This window comes from Danio rerio, chromosome 8 (assembly GCF_049306965.1).
Source record: "Danio rerio strain Tuebingen ecotype United States chromosome 8, GRCz12tu, whole genome shotgun sequence".
Taxonomy (NCBI): domain Eukaryota; kingdom Metazoa; phylum Chordata; class Actinopteri; order Cypriniformes; family Danionidae; genus Danio; species Danio rerio.
The window spans coordinates 18,378,351-18,396,405 of NC_133183.1; the positions used below are offsets into that span (position 1 = coordinate 18,378,351).

Sequence of the window (18,055 nt, forward strand, 5' to 3'; positions counted from 1 at the left end):
AAGATATAACTGTAAACAAAGAAGCACAACAAATGAAACAAACGCACCTACACGACGGGCATGTATTGACTTAATTAACATAATATATTCATTTGAGGTATTATGCTTATTTAATATGATCCATCCAGCAAGACATATGCCATTACCACAATAAAAAAATAAGTGTCATAATAGTAAATACTTCAAACCATTATAGTAAGTGTATTACACTTTATTTACAACAGGTTGTTGATAAATGCTACTGCATGTTAACAAGCCTATAAAATACTTAAAGTACTATAAATTACTAAATTATTTTTATATGGGTTTGTAAAATCATATTGTTTACATGATTTATTTGAAATACTGCAATATGGAATGTTGATGGAACTTTTCATTTAAAATATTGCAATTATTTGTCACCTGACATCATCATGATTTAGCGATTATGCACTTTAATCTAGTTTTGAACACACAATTACTTTTCTAATCGTCTCAACTTACATCAATCTTCATTCATTCATTTTCCTTTGGATTAGTTCTTTTATTCATCAGGGGTTGCCACAGCGGAATAAACCGCCAACTATTCCAGTATATTTTACGCAGCAAATGCTCTTTTTATTGGGGGTTAAGCAGGCCCAACAGTCCTAAAATGCACCATTTCTACTTTTAATTTTTTATTTAATTAGGTGTGTTTTAATATCACTCGAATGTCTTATCTATGTTCTATCTTAATGCAATCTCTACATTTTAAATTAGCTTTCTTAAAATAAATTTACAACCAAGAATAATTACCCTAATTTGCCCAGTTAACCTAAGGAACCTTTTTAAGCCTTTAAATGTCACTTTAAACTGCATAGAAGTGTCTTGAAAAATATCTAGTAAACTATCATGTACTGTCATCATGGCAAAGATCAAATAAATCAGTCATTAAGAGATGAGTTATTAAAACTATCATGTTTAGAAATGTGTTGAAAAAATCTCTCCGTTTAACAGAAATTGGGGGGGGGAAAGTATTGGGTGGGGGGTTGGGCTAAAGATTCTGACTTGAACTGTATTTATTTATTTGGATTAGATTGAATTCAACTGGATTGTCATTTAACATGGACATGGCAACAAAACAAAAAAGGGGGGGGGGGGTCAAAAACCCCTCATGAATAAAGGGACTAAAAGAAAATGAATGAATGAATGAATAAATGTTTAGTTTGGCCATAGCTTAACTGGTTAATAATTTTTTTACAAATAAATATGTATTCAGGACACTTAAGTTGGGTATCTTACTCTTTTTGTAGTTTTATTATCGGGACAACAACTGTCATACCATAGCTTTTCTTTCTGTGTCAAGGAACATCCTTCAGAAGACAAAAAGTACAAAATATATCTTTAAACTCATTAAAGGACAAACAAATGAGATTTGAAGAGACTCAGAGAAAAACTGTTGATGTTGATTGACTTTAACCAAACATTCAGATCAGTAGGATGAGGAAATTCTTCAGTTTAATGCTTACAGCAAAGCAAGTAGGTGAACTTTTAGATTTTTGTTGACCAGAGCTGTTTTCAGGAAACCATGACAAAGATTTGTTTAAACCTGATTACAAATAGACTGACAGTGAGTAAGAGGTTATGAATGAATGAAAACTCTCTCTCTCTCGATTTCTCTAAGACAAACACACACAAACACAACTGCGTCAAGCCAAAATGCTGCAGAGGAGATCTAAACCGCTTTCCTATATTCTGTAACAGCTGGGAAATGGAGACAAAATAGTGGCAAAATTACCTCAACACTGCTCAACAATATTAACAAAAAGTAAATGTAGTGTCTGAGGTAATCTGAGAATTGTAGCTACCAGCTGATGATGGTTATGCTTCAAGTTTTGTGTCACACAGAATTGCTTAGCAAGCAGGATATCTGAAATCATTTGTAAACAAGAGCGCTGAATTCCTACAATATTACGTACAGGCGTGGGTCTGATGGGTCACATTAGCTCCCTTTTACTTTCCCTGACTGAAATTCTTGGAGACCTGACAAAATAGGAATGAAAATTATGACAAAGTCAATCTATAAATAGGTTTGTAGTAGTGAGAAAGGACAAAAAACAGCAGAAGAATCCATCACACAACCAAAAAGTAAAGGAATGTCCAGCATAAGTCCAGTTCTCTTTCCTGTACCCCATCAGTCATGAGGCGTTCTTCATTAGTTCCTGTTGAAATCTACAACTCGTCTTTGAGTCAGTTTCCTCTTCCTCGTCCTCGTCTTGTTCTTCCTCTTCTTCTTCCTTCTCCTCTTCTTTCTCTTCCTCCTTTGCCTCCTCCTTTCTTGACTTTTCCTCTTCATCATGTTTCTTTCTGTCTTCCTCTTCTTGGCTTTCCTTCATTTTCTTTTCAGCATCCTTAAACAACAATAGATGAATTACATCAATTAAACGGACAAATATTTATTGGGGCTAATAATAATAATAATATTAATAATAATAATAATAATAATAACAATAATAATAATAACTATAATAGGAAAAATGTGTACTTTTGTGGCTCCCCAAGTCTCAGTGCCGACCTCTTCTGCCAACTTGGGGTCGTTGGTAATTTGTCAAAAATTGTGCCAGACTTCACCTAATGACATTAAAACAAAAGAGTCGATAATGAGTTATTAAATATCAGAAAAACGTAGTAATGTTTGGGATGTAAAGGAAGAAAACTGCTAATTTACCTGCCACAAGTCCAGTCCGATCACTCCGATGCTGTCGTATTTATAGATCTCGCTGTCAGCAGTGTATTCTGGGTTATCAATCTCAGGGTGCACCCATTTCCCCTTGTAAGCAGGATTGTCGATCTGGCGGGGTTTCCACTCACCCTTCAAGAGATTCACAATTCAATTTAGGAAATCAAACAGCAAACAACCCAGTATTCACACAGACAAAAATAGGGCTGCATGATATTGGAAAAAAATAGACATATCGATATTTTATTTTTCTGCGATACACATTGCAATATTGAGCATAATTTCAATGGCTCTATGAATGACTTGAATGGCTCTATTTAGAAAGAATAGAATAGAAATAGAAAAGAGAAGAAGGCCAGTACATCTGCGTAAAATATAATAAACCAATCATAAGCATTGCTAAATACAGTAGTAAAAAATAAAAGTAAACAGTCTAGGAGGTGTTCAGGCACATGAATTGAATGATCAAATGTAAAATAAACCTCTATACAGCTCATTAATCTTTCTACAAGTTACAAACATTATGAATTGTTATACTTGAATGCTTACACACTCACAGACCTTAAAAATATATGCAAATGTAAATTTGTAGAGTTACAATAAATCACGTTTATTTCCAACTGTGGCTCCTGGTCAGGTATAAACTGGACTCCACATTTCAGATCATGCGATGTGTCTATTGCAAATGCTCACATTTCGATATTGATGCTGAAATGATATATTGTGCAGCCCTAGACAAAAACAAATTGTACAATATATTGAATTTGATGTGGAATGATGATTAACTGGATTGATTTTCTAAATGCATAATATTGATTTCATTGAGAATGAAGTTTCATTGAGAATGAGTTTTTTCAAACTCTTTTCTCCAATCAAGACTTCTCCTATCATTTGATTTACACAAACCCCCCCCTCTTTTTACCAAAATCAAACTGAAGCTCACATTCACATGTGCCTCCGATAAAACAATCAACAATGGATAAACAGAATCAAGATGCCACCTTATATTTTACTTCAATGCATTTACTCCAACAGTAAACTAAAGATCTGTCGCTACTTTTGTTATATCAAACTGAAACTGTAGAAAAAAAAGGCATGGCTCTATGAAGTTTGTTCTACTTTTCTTTACAATTACTTTTTAAAATCGTTTTGAAATTAAAATTCAGTTTATTTTGCTAACGCACATTGTTAATCTTTAGGAGAACAATTAATCTGTGCAGGTTAATTCACTGTTTCGCCTGATTCACACGAGACTTTAGCATCAATGCTTGACAGAGGGCGTGTCTGAAGTTGGGGCTGACACGATCATCATAGCAGCGTCAGCCAATAAAACTAGCCGTCAATCAACTGTCTGAGCTGGGGAAATTGTATGAAGCTATTTGATTGGCAGACGCTTTTATTGGTGCTTAAAAAGTTTAGAAAGTCTCAACTTCAGCAGCAAACAACACGGATCCACAATTCAGTTCAGCAACATTTGACGATACCCGTTTGAAGTGAATGTGGAGCGTTGATGCCCCGTGTGAATTGGGCGTTTTGGTAATCTTCAATGCAAGTCAGAGCATTTGCTTCTGCACTTGTATGTTGATTTCAGTTTCACAACCACAATATTCCTAACCACACCCCTATGATGATAAACGAGCAAGCCCCGCCTCCAACTCAATATTCTGTTTCAATTGAAAGTACTTTAACACACTGAAATAAAAGCCTCAGCTTAAGACTGGAATTTGTTTTGTAGTTTCCATCCCTTAATTTTTTCTAGACACAATTTTAACAATATCATATGACCTCAAATGTTGTCAGATTGACCACACCACGAGCATCATGCACACACTTTAGAGTCAGTGTAATAAACCAAAACGTGCCATTCATTTGCACAGACAAGCAGAAAATGTAGATCTCAAACTTAAATAGTATCTAGTGGTTTGATACTATTTATAATATTGATATACTGTGATTTGATTACGTGTACAGAATTACTTTTGACTTATTCATTCAAACAATTACCAAATTCCGCGACAATTATACAGTAAATTCAGATTTTAGATGTAGATTCTGCAGTTTCCGCATCACGGAAATCATAGGGCTGTATATAGGGAGGTCGGGGTTGTCAAAAGTATCCACTTCAGCACCAATCAATACTGAAATTTTAAAAATGTCCATTTCCAGATAACATTTGAACACTGTTGTGCTTGTTTTAAAGGGACAAATTTTAATTCTGTGATCATTTACTACCTTACCTACTCAAACACAAAAGAAGATATTTTGAAGTAAGCTAGAAACCTGTACCCATTGACTTGAATATTTTTTCCTACAGAAGGAAGAACCTCAAAGCCATTGAACCAATTGAGGGTGAGTAAATAGTGAGTATATTTTCATTTTTGGGCAAACTACCTCTTTAAACATTGCTTATAGGCCAGATTCATTTGTATAGGCTGTCATATGTGTATAGTTAAGTATCTTATAGTACATGTTAGTTATGCATAGTTTTTGTGTTTGCATTTATGATTCATTTATGAGGACCGTTGTCCTGCAAAACACAACATTTCGTTTCTCTGTATGTCCCCACATGTATAGGAATGACAATAAAGACTTTAAACTTGACTTAAAGAGCAAACACAGATACACAGACACTAGAGCATTTGAAATCAGATCAGCTGATAGACGTAGCTTTCAAACATTCAAGTGTGTCTTAAGTATCTGTGTTTGCGCTTTGAGCAATGAACACAATGGCCACTCAGATGCATTTAAGATTGAACTCAACAGTGCTAAAATGAAAAAAAGCTTACCAACCGGTATTGAAAGAGCCATAATTAACCACTTAAACTCTGCTGCTATTTGGGGATTTCTGCCTGGATTTTGCCTACCCAAATTTAAAAGCTTCCCAAATCCATATAAAGAGGTGTAAATGCAAAAATTTGGTCTCATTTTAAAGAAAACCCTTTGAATTTTCATAAAACACTATTGAAAGTGTTTAAAATATCTATATATGTCGTCTGTGTTACAATAAACACCTAAAAAAAAAGAGGCGCTTTTTGTATTTTTTTTTATAAACTCAAATTTGAAAGTGTACCGTTTAGGTTCTGTATGGTCTAGCGTGCTGTTATTAATTTTGGTGGTTCCTGCACATGTCTGTAATCATAGGAAAAAAGAAAAAGGTCTCTACCAAATTCTATGCAGAAGTTATTGCATTCCAACTGATGAAAGGTGCTGTACAAGCCACAGAGACCGATCCTTGTTTACATATTTCACTATTCATTCACTGTGTTTGGACCACATCAGCAGTGGCGTAGCGGACGGGCCCGCAGGGCACGCACCGCGGGGGGGCCCCGCGTGATTAGGGGGCCCCGCGTCGTCGCGATTTTCAATAAACTGTTGGGAACAACTGTGGTCGGAACCAAAGTTCACACGTCTGTGTTCTCTGAACACCTCTCAAGCGGTGGACTACTTCATTCTGATTGCTTGCCGCCAATGTTGCCAACTTAGCGACTTTGTCACTAGATTTAGCGACTTTTCAGACCCCCCTAGCGACAAATCTAGCGACTTTTTTGTGTGTTATTGGAGATTTTTTTAGACTGTCATTTTTCCATACCGTACCGTCCCTACTCTTCTCAACGAGCTGCGTGTGATGCCGCCAGTCCCTCCCCCGCCTCACAGCACTGACAGGCGGCTCAGTCAGTCCTCATACAGCAGCCTCTCCCACCTGCAGCCCGAATGCAGATCACCCCTCTGCGTACCGACGACAAATGATTTAGCAAAGGCAGTGTGAAGGTATTTCCCTTATACAGTCAAACCGATCTACTTCTACTTTATTTCAACAATTTATTTGGACCGTTTATTCTTTTCTTGTTCACAATCACAGATATTTTAGTGACAGTTTCTGAACTTGTCTGAGTTTATTTCATATGAGAGATTACTGCACATTCACTATCGTTACACATCTATAATGACATACTGTATTCAAACAGCAATAAATGTAGTTAAATAAACATGCTTATATAAAGTGTAGTGCAATTATAAATACCCTTTTATTAACCATAGGCTGTTAAACAGAAACGGTAGAACGTGATGACGTCAGTGATATGCAAGTTGACGTATGACGTAACCCCCCCCCCCCCCCCCCCCGCCATCACGGGGCCCCGTCAGCGATCCCTGCAGGGGGGCCTCCGCATTTTGCGCTACGCCACTGCACATCAGACATATAAAAGGATTACTTATGCACATCACCTCAAAAACAGAGGAGAATGGCCCTGAGGTGCACAGCATAAGGTAAGAGATGACAGCTGTCTGTGCTATCTGGGGCTGCTTATTGATCATGAAGGTATTGTTTACATTTCTGCGCCATGGAAACACCGTGATTCATTCAACAACTGTTTGGCATAGGAATATAATTCAGTAAAAAGAATGCTAGAACTGTATGAGCACCGGCAAGAGCTTTCATTTGAGCTATAACTTGTACATGTGTCATATAAAAAAATATGAAAATAAACCGATGTAAAATACCCAGCTCGAGTATCCAAAATACTGTGTATTTGAGGGTAAATAACTTTTATACAGAATAATAAAAACCAAAGTGATACATATGTGCATAAAATATAGATTCTACACTTTTAAAATGGTGCTTTTCAAACGGGGGTCTGGTGCAACGATAGCCCTTTAAATCTGAAAGCGAAAGTCGATGACGTCAGGGACCCGGAGTTTAAGTGGTTAAAGAAATAAGAGTACCTTGTAATCAGGATCGGTGACCATTGGTGGTTCCCACTCACCGTCCATCTCTTCATCATAGTCATCAGGCTTCTTGGCATCAGGATCAGGAACGTTCTCAGGTTTGTCCCATTCCTACGAAAACACAAAGACTGTATTAAAAATACATGAAGAAATACATTTCATACAATATTTCAGAACAGCTCTTGGAAATGCAGTGTATGCAACAATAAAGTTGATGACCTGTGTGTGTTTAGCCCAAATATTGGCTAATTTAAGCAGTTAATCTGTTACGTGATAAACAAAAGCGAGGGCATGTTTGTTTTATGGACACTGTCCTTTACCTCTGGTTTCTGGTCTTCAGGGTCATCAATCTTCTCCCTCTCGTCCCAGTCTTCAGGCTTTTTGGCTTCGGGATCTTTGATCTTTTTGGAAGGCAGGAAGTCCCAGTCTTCTTCCAAAGATCCAGATTCGACCTTCTTATTATCAATCTTGACTTCATATGTGTTGTCTGGATTGACAATTAATGTGTACAGATGGCTGTATTCATCATCCTAGATGATAAAAAAATACATGGTATATTCAATTCAACTATATGAGATTGCAATACTAGTGCTAATGTGGATTATGCAACAGAAAAAAAAGAATTACCTTGCATCTAATATCCTTGTTGATCAAATGATTTCACCTTTGTAATTGAAGATAACATGTACTTTCTTAGTGCCAGGGCCACAGATGTCAGGACCTGAAAGAGATAAGATGGCATTATGGGTGCCCAAATAAATTGATGCATGTTTCAGATGTAAGATGTCTATAGACGGATCAAGTACTGACCAAACATGATGTTATATGTGGAGTCTCCATGCATGTCTTCCTGATTGAGGTCTGATGGGAAAAGTTTGATGTAGCCTCCGCCACAGTCAATGCTCTGCTCGTGTTTTACACTGAACTGGATCAAGAGAGGCTGATCCTTGTTTAAATCACCCAAGTGAGCAAACCTCACGTAGAAATGAGCATCCTGACTGGTCTGAAGACCTGCAAGATTTACTCAGGGCGATGGCCAGCTTCAGATCCTCCTGCTCTCACTCTTCTCTCTCGCTCTCCCGCTTGGCCCACTCTATCATGTCCTCCTCAGTGGGATACTGCTCCACACACACACAAACACACAGACACATACACACACACCATAACCCCATCAGACAGCCTGGCAAATTAACACCTGTCTGAAGTAACAGTTATTACTGAATAGGGGTCATGCAAATACTAAACACATCCATGTATAATGTAACACATTCAAATATACAGTCTGGTGAGAGTGAGATACTACAATTATGCATAGCGTTCGGTTTCATTAACAATACAAATGAGAATTCTGGTGTTTAAATTTACAGTTCACTCAAACAAATGTATTCACTTAAATAAAAAATGTTAATATATTCAAATTAGGACTGAACAATAGTTGATATCGCAGAGTGCACATTCGCAATTGTCACATTGCAAAATCTGCAATATTGAGTCTGAATTACATTTGACAAGGAGCTACAGAATTGTATTTAATTACTGTATTTCTAGGATTTATATATAAAAAAATCTTACTTATAATTTTTGTTTAGTTTCTAGTCCAAATATCTACATTTTAAAGCAAAAATAAGATTAATTTACCCCATTGGCAGATAATGTTACTTGTTTAAAGGAAAAACTCTCAATTTTGACTTATTTCTTCTGAAGGTGAAAGCAAAACAATATTTTTACTTGATCTAGTAAGAAAAGCATTTTTTGCATTGTGATTATTCAATTCCTGTATGTGAATACTGTTTGACTCCCCAGAAAACCATCAAATAAAGCTATTCAAACTATCTTGTGAAACTGTACTTGTGTCGCAATATTAATTGCAGAAAAATAAAATATCACAATATCAGTTTTCCAATATCGTGCAACCCTAATTCAAAGGAGGAATTTTGTACTTTTGTTTCTTTTATCATTTAAACAATACTTCAATCTATTTTTAAAGAATATGTAACTATATTTTAATCATGGTTTTGTTTTTCTTTCTTTTTTCTATATACAGCTAAAGACACAATTATTAGTTATTAATAATTATTATATTTATTATAATAATTCTTTCAAAACTTTCCTAAGTAATTTTTACTGGAATGTTTTTTTTCTAAAAATAATTAGATAATATAATATAATAGAATAGAAATATTAGATAATTTTTTTTTCTTCTGGAGAAAGTTTTATTTGTTTTATTACAGCTAGAATAAAAGCAGTTTTTTATTTTTTGAAAACCATTTTAAGGTCAAAATTATTAGCCCTTTTAAGCTATATTTTTTTCGATAGTCTACAGAACAAACCATCGTTATACAATAATCTGCCTAATTACCCTAACCTGCCTAGTAAACCTAATTAAGCCATTAAATGTCACTTTAAGCTGTATAAAAGTTACTTAAAATATCTAATAAAATATTATTTATGATCAGCATAGGAAAGATAAAATAAATCAGTTATTAGAGATGAGTTATTAAAACTAATATGCTTAGAAATGTGTTGAATAAAATCTCTCTGTTAAACAGAAATTAGGGGGAAAAATAAACAAGGGGGCTTATAATTCTGACTTCAACTGTGTGTGTGTTTTGTATATATACTGTATGTGTATATATATGTGTGTCTGTGTGTGTGTGTGTGTGTGTGTGTAAATACACAGTTGAAGTTATAACTCATTTCAAATAACTAATTTATTTTATCTTTGCCATGATGACAGCAAATAACACTTTACTAGATACTTTTAAGACACTTCTATGCAGCATAATGTGACATTTAAAGGCTTAACTAGGTTTTATAGGCAGGTTAGGGTAATTAGGCAAGTCATTGTATAAACAATGGTTTGTTCTGTAGACAATCATAAAATTAAAAAAAAAAAAAAAACTTAAAGGGGCTAATAATTTTGACCTTAAAATGGTTTTTAAAAATTTAAACTGCTTTTATTCTAGCTGAAATAAATCAAATAAGACTTTCTTCAGAAGAAAAAAATATTATCAGACATACTGTGAACATTTCCTTGCTCTGTTAAACATCATTTGGAAAATATATATTAAAAAATAAAGAATACATCTTTCAAAACAGTTGACATGCCTTAATTACACAAAACTTTTTTTAACTTTTAAAGATGTAAACAACTGATAAAAATGAGAAATATGAAAAATAAAACGAAAATAAAACTAAAATGATGTGCAAAATTAACCTAAATAGAAATTGAAAAACACAACAAAAGGACCAACTAATAGTTTGTTTATGTGAGAGTGTTGTATCATGGGTGTAAAAGTTGTTCCTTCACAATTTTCTTCAGTTCCGTGTGCAGAACTAAAAATGCTGCATTATGCATTATGTCAGTAGTTGGCAATGTCAGTTTGTAAAGAAACACTAATGTAACATGTTTTGTAATTTACAGATAATAATGGTGTCATTTTCAAAAACCTTGACTTTGAAATTTGCTGTATTTTTAATGTTAGCTTTTCAAGCTCCCAGCATGGGGTTGTCGTGTAAATGAACAACCACAGACATAAAGCGTCTTCCATTTTTTGTTGAAAACTGTCATGCAAACATGCACCACATAAAAAGAATATTTTAAATAGTCTGACATGACAAAACTCACCACAGCAAACTCATCTTTGTCCAGCATGCCATCTCTGTCAATGTCACTGAGCTCCCAAACCTAAAACATACGTCCAAAAGAAATCAATTACAACATTTCAATCTATTAAATTGTTTGGTCACACTTTATTTTGATGGTCCGTTTGTTGATTTTAAGTTACATTGCATCTACAGGCCAACTAATTCTCATTAGATTATAAGCAGACTGTTAAGTTGGGGTAATGTTGGGGTAAGCTCACATGTACTAATACTCAAATGGACCATCAAAATAAAGTGTTTACTTGTGACTTATTTTTACATTTTCAAGAGGGAACGACAAACTAGCTGTAGATCAGATTTATGTTTATTATAGTTTATCTTTTAAAAGAACATTTCACCAAAAAAAAGAAACTTTACTCACTATTTCCCCTCATATGGTCCCAAACAATTATGCCTTTTTTTAAATTCTGTTAAATTTTACTATTAAAATCACTGACTTCAAAAGTAGTATTTCCACAAATACTATGAAGGACAATGATTACAGGTTTTCATCTTTTTTTAAATATCTTCATTTGGTTTTAACAGAAGATACATATTAAGTAAATCATGACAATTTTCAGTTTTGGTTGAACTTTCCTTTTAAAAATACTATGCTTTCAAGCAATGGCTCAAGAGCGCACCCTGGTGGCTAGGCCTACAAATGCACCTTAACATGTATAAAAGTGATATCTTTACACTATGCAATGAACTTTAAATATAAACCTGTTTTCCACCACATTCATCTTACCCTGCCAAGAACATCCACTGGGAGTTTAGAGTTGAGGAGCACTGGTTTGACCTTATCGCCCGTGAGCATGCCACCCACTGGAGAGAGGCTGTCAAAGATGGCATCGAATTTCACCTTCTCCTCTGCCTATATGACACACAACACATTCATAAATGAGCAATAAAGTGACTGTGGCACTAAAGGGAAAGGCTGATCTATAATTTATGAATGATTCTACTGACAACATTCATACAAATAATTAAAAATCTGTTGTGGATTTGACCTTGACTACCCATGGGGTGTCGGCAGGCACAGGGCCAAACTGAAGAGGACTGCTAGTGTCGTGCTAGACAGGAAATAGAAAAAACAGTCATCAAGTCAATAGACACATAACGCCATTTTCCACAGACCCAGCAGCTTTAAAGTCGTTGGTAATTATATTCCCAGGGGCCTGTTTCAGTAAGCAGGTTCAAACAACTCGGAGTTTAAATTTGAACTCTGAGTTGATTTACCGAGAGATTAAAAACTCAGAGTTTTGGGTTTCAGAATAGCTGATCTGAGTTAGGTCAATTAACTTTTGAGTAGACTCACCTAGCTCACTCACCTGCATGGAGCACACTCTCACATCCTACAGTTATGTGATGCATTGTGTATATGCTTTATTAAAAGATCAGTCTTTAATCTAGTTTTCCACTGAGAGTGTTTCTGAGTTTAGGAGCCAGATATGTATACCCTCAACCTCCTTTAGTGGACTTTGTTACTCTGGGTATTGCCAGAAGCCCTTATATTTGAGATCTTAGGCCCCATTTACACTAACACATTTTAGATTTAAACGCATAAGATTTGCTACGTTTACGCCTTCAGTCCACAATACCCTGGAGTTTTCGAGCTCCAAAAATAAGGGGGTTTCCAAAATGCCAGAGGCCATTTTCATTTTAAATCACTGCTTATCCATGTAAGCTCCAAGCTTGTACACCAAGGCTAATACGCACGCACACCGGATAAACTATGGCAGCGGCCATTCCCATGTCACGTCTTTTCCACTTGCAAGTTTGTCATTTTTAATGTAAGAATATATTTACAATGTAAACAAAAGATATGTTAGTCGAATTATTATTAAAATTATTATGCATGTATGAACGCAGATGGGAACAACAGTTAATCTAAATAGCTACTTACCTAATATAAAGCTAAAATTAACATTTGACATAACACCCGTGAAACCATGATTATTCCTCAGATTGTTACATCTAAAATTGTTATGCAGTTCAAAATATAAAATATGAATGAGTCTGAATGTAGAAGAAGCCTACTTTAGCAGTCCACTGCTTTTGTTGTGCTCTGAAATACAGCATTTGAATTGTAGTTTCAAAATACAATATATTAACATTTTAATGTAGAAAAAGCCTAAGTGGGTGTCTTAAGTAGCAAAATACAGCATATGAGCTCTTATTTGCAGTTGTGTCATCACTCATATAGCAAGTCAAATCTGTCCGGCCCTTCGTTTGAGATGCTTTTCATGAACCAACACAACACTTGTTACACCAAATTCTGTGACCATCGTATTAACACCCCCATGATAAACTAATTGAATAGCCCTGCCCTAAAAGATCACTGAAACTTTTTCTCTCCACAAGCAAATGGCTGAAAACAACTTTAAACAGCTGCGACCAGACAGCGGACTGTGATCGCTTTCCGCCCTAAAGCGCACATTTAAAGCTCAACAGATCTGGTAAACCCAATAGAACCACTGAAAAATGGCCTGAAGAGTGCTATATTTGTGTAGAAAGGGAGGTTACCTGAGTCAGGGAGAGACTGGCAGCCATAGTGTTTCTGTTCCCAGAATTGATGGATCTGTTGGTGTTGACGGGATGGCCAGAAATGACTGGTGATGGCGCCTTACAAAATAGACACTGGAATTGAGTTCTTAGTGGATTAGGAAGATAAAAAAAGAAAAAGAAAAAAAAACACGGAGAGGGAATACCTGGATCAGGAGATGAAGAGGCGGTGACCTAATCATACACTGTTAAGGACCTAATACGAGATGCTTCTGGATTTTATCATGGATATTTTTCATTCATGAAACTTTCAGGCAATAATAATAATAATAATAATAATAATAAATGAATAAACATAAGGCAGGAAAATTCTAGGATTTTTTAGAGGGGCTCGAATCTAATAAAGGTATAATAATAATAATAATGTCACAGCAAAATAATAATATTGTCCGTAGTGTAAAGGTGTGTGTTAATGAAAGTGTATGGGTGTTTACCAGTACTGGGTTGCGGCTGGAAGGGCACCCGCTGCATAAAACATATGCTGGAACAGTTGGCAGTTCATTCTGCTGTGGAGACTCCTGATAAATAAGGGACTAAGCTAAAGGAAAATTCTATTAAATTCAATTCATCGTTATTTCCATAGCACTTTTACAATGTAGATTGTGTTAAAATTAATGAATGAATAATAAATGAATAAACATAAGAGGAGATTCTACTAATATTTAGCGGGGCTCGACCCAAAAAAGGGTAATAATAATAACAATATTAATAATAATAATAACAACAACAACAATAATAATAATAATATTAAAGTAATCATAGATGAAATTAAAAAATAACTAATAGGTTAGGTTGTAAATAAATTAATTGCATTATGGTAACATTGAGTATTGATTACTGAATAAGCAAAAACAAGACCTGTTTACTGTGCTATCTACTGTAAATTTGACTATTTGCATTTCTATGCTCAACATTTTTGTTTCCACATATAAGAAAAAGGAGAAAAAAGTGTCCACTTCTCTAATTAAAATTAAAATAAATTAAATCTTTTACTTTAAGGCTTTAAAATATTTCACAACTGGGTCATTAAAAACGATATTTAATACAAAGCTTGTGATGTTTGCATGTTCTCCCTGCATTCGCATAGGTTTCCTCCAGGTGCTCCTGTTTCCCCCACAGTCCAAAGACATGCTGTACAGGTGAATTGGGTTGGCTAAAGTGTCCGTATTGTATGAGTGTGTGTGTGGATGTTTCCCAGAGATGGGTTGCGGCTGGTAGGGCATCCACTGCGTAAAAACTTGCTGGATAAGTTGGCGGTTCATACTACTGTGGCGACTCCGGATTATTAAAGGAACTAAGCCGACAAGAAAATTAATGAATGAAGGAAAATCTCCAACACAACTCCAGACACAAAACTCAACACTTTTCAACAAACACAACAAACAGAAATATACGTTTTTTTTTTTCCAACAGTTTTATTTTTCATTGAGCAATTTAAAATCTGTAAATAATAAAAGAGCACCCTTTTGTTCTCATTCAGCAAAGGTTCCTGCAGCTCTGCTCTGGACATCGTCTTTTGTCTCTGTTTGCTTTATTCTCCTCCTCCTCCTCCTCTTCTTCTTCATCTGCTCCTCCATTTTCGGACTCTCCTTTATCTCATCACTGTCAGTTTTCTTTTTCCTCCTCCTCCTTCTCTTCTTCTTCTTCATCATCTGTTCCTCCTCCTCCTTCTCAGCTTCCTTTCTCACCTCACCGTCCATTTTCTCTTCCTCCTCTGCCTCCTTCATGCTCTCCTCCTCCATCACTTTCATCTCCACCTCCTCCTTTATAGTGTCCTCTTTTCTACCAGTTTTCCTTGGCCTCCTCCTCCTCCTCCTCTTCTTCTTCACCTCCTCTTCCTTCTTTTCACCCTCATTTATTTCATCAACATGCCTTTTGTTTTCCTCCTCCACCTTCACGTTATCTTCCTCCTCCACCTTCACGTTCTCTTCCTCCTCCACCTTCAAGTTTTCGTCCTCCACCATCACGTTCTCTTCCTCCACCACCATCATCTCTTTTTCCACCTCCACCTTCATCTCCTCTTTCCCTTTCTCCATAATGTCATTTTTCATGGTCACCTCTTCCTCCATCCTCCTCCTCCTCATTAATTCCTCAACAGTGATGTCATTTTCACAATCTGTTAAAGGAGAAACACATTGAACAGTCATTTTCAAAGAGACCTTAAACTCCAGGTAAGAGTAAAATAAAGCTGAAGTTTATTTATATCATTATATCTACGCAGTAATAATCGTTTACCTTCTGAGGATCTCAGACACCACATCTTGCACAATTATCGGAAAAAAAACGTGCAAGTCTGTTCTTTCTTCTTTTTGTTTTTCTTCACGTTCGCCTCATCTGATCAAAGAGAAATGATTGCACAGTCATTTCAGAAGATATTAATATACAATATTATTTTAAAATAATAATGGTCCTAATCTATTTCCTGTTTTACATTTTTAATTTCCATAACTTCTGAGAATCAAAAAGGTCCACATATTAATAATGTCATGATAGCTGTTTTAACGCGACGATATGATTAAATTTCCTGTTGTTACAGTTATGAGTTAATATGATAACAAACAGGAAATGTTCATCGGCCAATGAAATGACCATGTTGACATGGCCTATAGCATACTTTAACCATGCATTTTTGCATGGAATTGTATTTTTATTTCAGGCCCGTAGCCAGAAAGGGTTTGAGCCTGAAATAATAAAGCATTTCTATTTTCACTATTTATGATGGTCCAGAATTTGCCCTATACATAAGCTCAGTTTTCCTATTTTGACTGCTGTGCCATCATAAACCAAATGTTAACAAATATTTTTCATGAGTCCAAAACATTTTACAAATAACTTTTATTCTAAATGTTTTATTCTAACGGGTCCCGGCCGCAGAACTCCAAGGCAGATTAAAGTGCCTGAATTATCAGGAGAAACAAAATCACAATGAAACTTCAGTGTCTTTCCCCAGGCACAGCTTAGAAGCATCTGTTTATTATTAACAGTCATATTCTTGCAAACATATCCTCACAAATCATGTAATGTAAAAATATCCTCACAAATCATGTTTCATTTAATCAAACACAGTTTTGTTCTCTTTTTACAACAATGGAGTCTTCAAACACGTATACACTGTGTACTCTCTCATCATAACACATTTAATACCCTTTGTATTTTTATCAGGAGGACACAGAATACACTTTAAATCCTTTGTTAACCATCTATTTAATTTTTCTTTCTTTGTAAACACCTCTATATAACCATTTACCATAAAACTACTAAACTCACTGAACCATCATGTGCCTGTTATTTGTATCATTTAAATTGTAACAGTTGCACTTGACACCATTTACCAATGTTACTCTCTACTCTCATAAACTTTCTACATTAACAAATATACAACCAATATATACAATAATAAGTCATTTTCTGTTCAATTATCACATACTGAGTAAAATACATATCATTTAGGGAGTCAGTTATAACAAACTCAGACCAACTGTTATTTTGCTGGTACTTTCATCTGAATCACTCTTTTCAATTAGCAACTTTAAATAAGGTATTCACTTTACAAACACATAGGAAATGTGTACTGACATGTTTTTACATGAATTATAATAACCATATTGACTTTTTTTTATGAAACATACCTGAATTGTCAGGAGAAACAAAAATCACAATGAGATTTCAGTGTCTTATTCCAGGCCTTAGCTTAGTAGCATCTGAAGTAAACACAACAAGTATCGCCATGGTAATCCACAGCACTTGTTATTTTGTTTCAAACCCAGACATTAGTAGTAATAATAAATAATTTTTAACAGAGTATAAATAAATAGATAGATACATTAATGACGAAACAAACACTTCTGTGGATACACAATGGTGCATCACAGTTACCTACACTCTTTTCATTTGATAGTTAAACTATTTATTTGATTAGTAGTGGTAGTAATTCAATTCAATTCAATAATTGCTTTATTGGTATGACAGATGTTACAAATGTATTGCCAAAGCAGTTATAAAGTTTACATAAAAAGTAACATACATATATAATAATAAAAAATTAAAAAACAGTACACACAGTAATAGTAGTTGAAAAAAGAGGTGATATTTATACAGTCCCTGACAAAAGTCTTGTCGCTTTGAACAAATTGACTTGAAGTGTCACTGAAATATATTTCTAATCAAGATTTCTTTACAAGAAATGGCTCATTTTAATCCTAACAGTTTTTGTAATAATGTTTTAGTGCAAAACGTAACTGTCACAAAGTATTCTAATATTCCCAGCTTTGTAAAGCCCATTGAGTCCATTTTTGCAAAGACATAAGTGTTGTCGCCTTGTCATATGAGCTTCACCTGTGACTAATAATGGATCAATTAGGTCTCAGGTGTGTATAAAAAGAACCCCAGTACACTAGACCTTCATATCAACTGCAACTTGAC

General features: G+C 35.1%; 2 protein-coding genes and 1 pseudogene across 4 annotated transcripts; all 3 read right to left on the reverse strand.

Annotated features, from left to right (window-relative positions):
- Positions 1 to 1,247: 1,247 nt before the first annotated feature.
- Positions 1,248 to 8,447, reverse strand: LOC141375877 (calreticulin-like; annotated as a pseudogene).
- On the reverse strand, positions 8,416 to 13,636 carry LOC141375603 (epidermal growth factor receptor substrate 15-like). 2 transcript variants are annotated; one of them, XM_073910181.1, is made up of 5 exons: positions 13,595 to 13,636; positions 12,088 to 12,141; positions 11,817 to 11,942; positions 11,052 to 11,111; positions 8,416 to 8,541 (listed from the first exon to the last, which is right to left on the reverse strand). In XM_073910181.1, the coding sequence occupies exons 1-5, from the start codon at positions 13,619 to 13,621 to the stop codon at positions 8,482 to 8,484; spliced, it is 327 nt and encodes a 108-aa protein (XP_073766282.1). In that variant the 5' UTR covers positions 13,622 to 13,636; the 3' UTR covers positions 8,416 to 8,481. The 2 variants fall into 2 exon arrangements, with proteins under 2 accessions (XP_073766282.1, XP_073766281.1); XM_073910180.1 differs by having other exon boundaries at positions 12,079 to 12,141.
- Positions 13,637 to 14,980: 1,344 nt separating this feature from the next.
- On the reverse strand, positions 14,981 to 17,362 carry LOC141375602 (uncharacterized). Of its 2 annotated transcripts, XM_073910178.1 has the most exons (3): positions 17,263 to 17,362; positions 15,869 to 15,967; positions 14,981 to 15,749 (listed from the first exon to the last, which is right to left on the reverse strand). In XM_073910178.1, the coding sequence occupies exons 2-3, from the start codon at positions 15,891 to 15,893 to the stop codon at positions 15,106 to 15,108; spliced, it is 669 nt and encodes a 222-aa protein (XP_073766279.1). In that variant the 5' UTR covers positions 15,894 to 15,967; positions 17,263 to 17,362; the 3' UTR covers positions 14,981 to 15,105. The 2 variants fall into 2 exon arrangements, with proteins under 2 accessions (XP_073766279.1, XP_073766280.1); XM_073910179.1 differs by lacking the exon at positions 17,263 to 17,362 and having other exon boundaries at positions 15,869 to 16,025.
- Between the last annotated feature and the right edge of the window lie 693 nt (positions 17,363 to 18,055).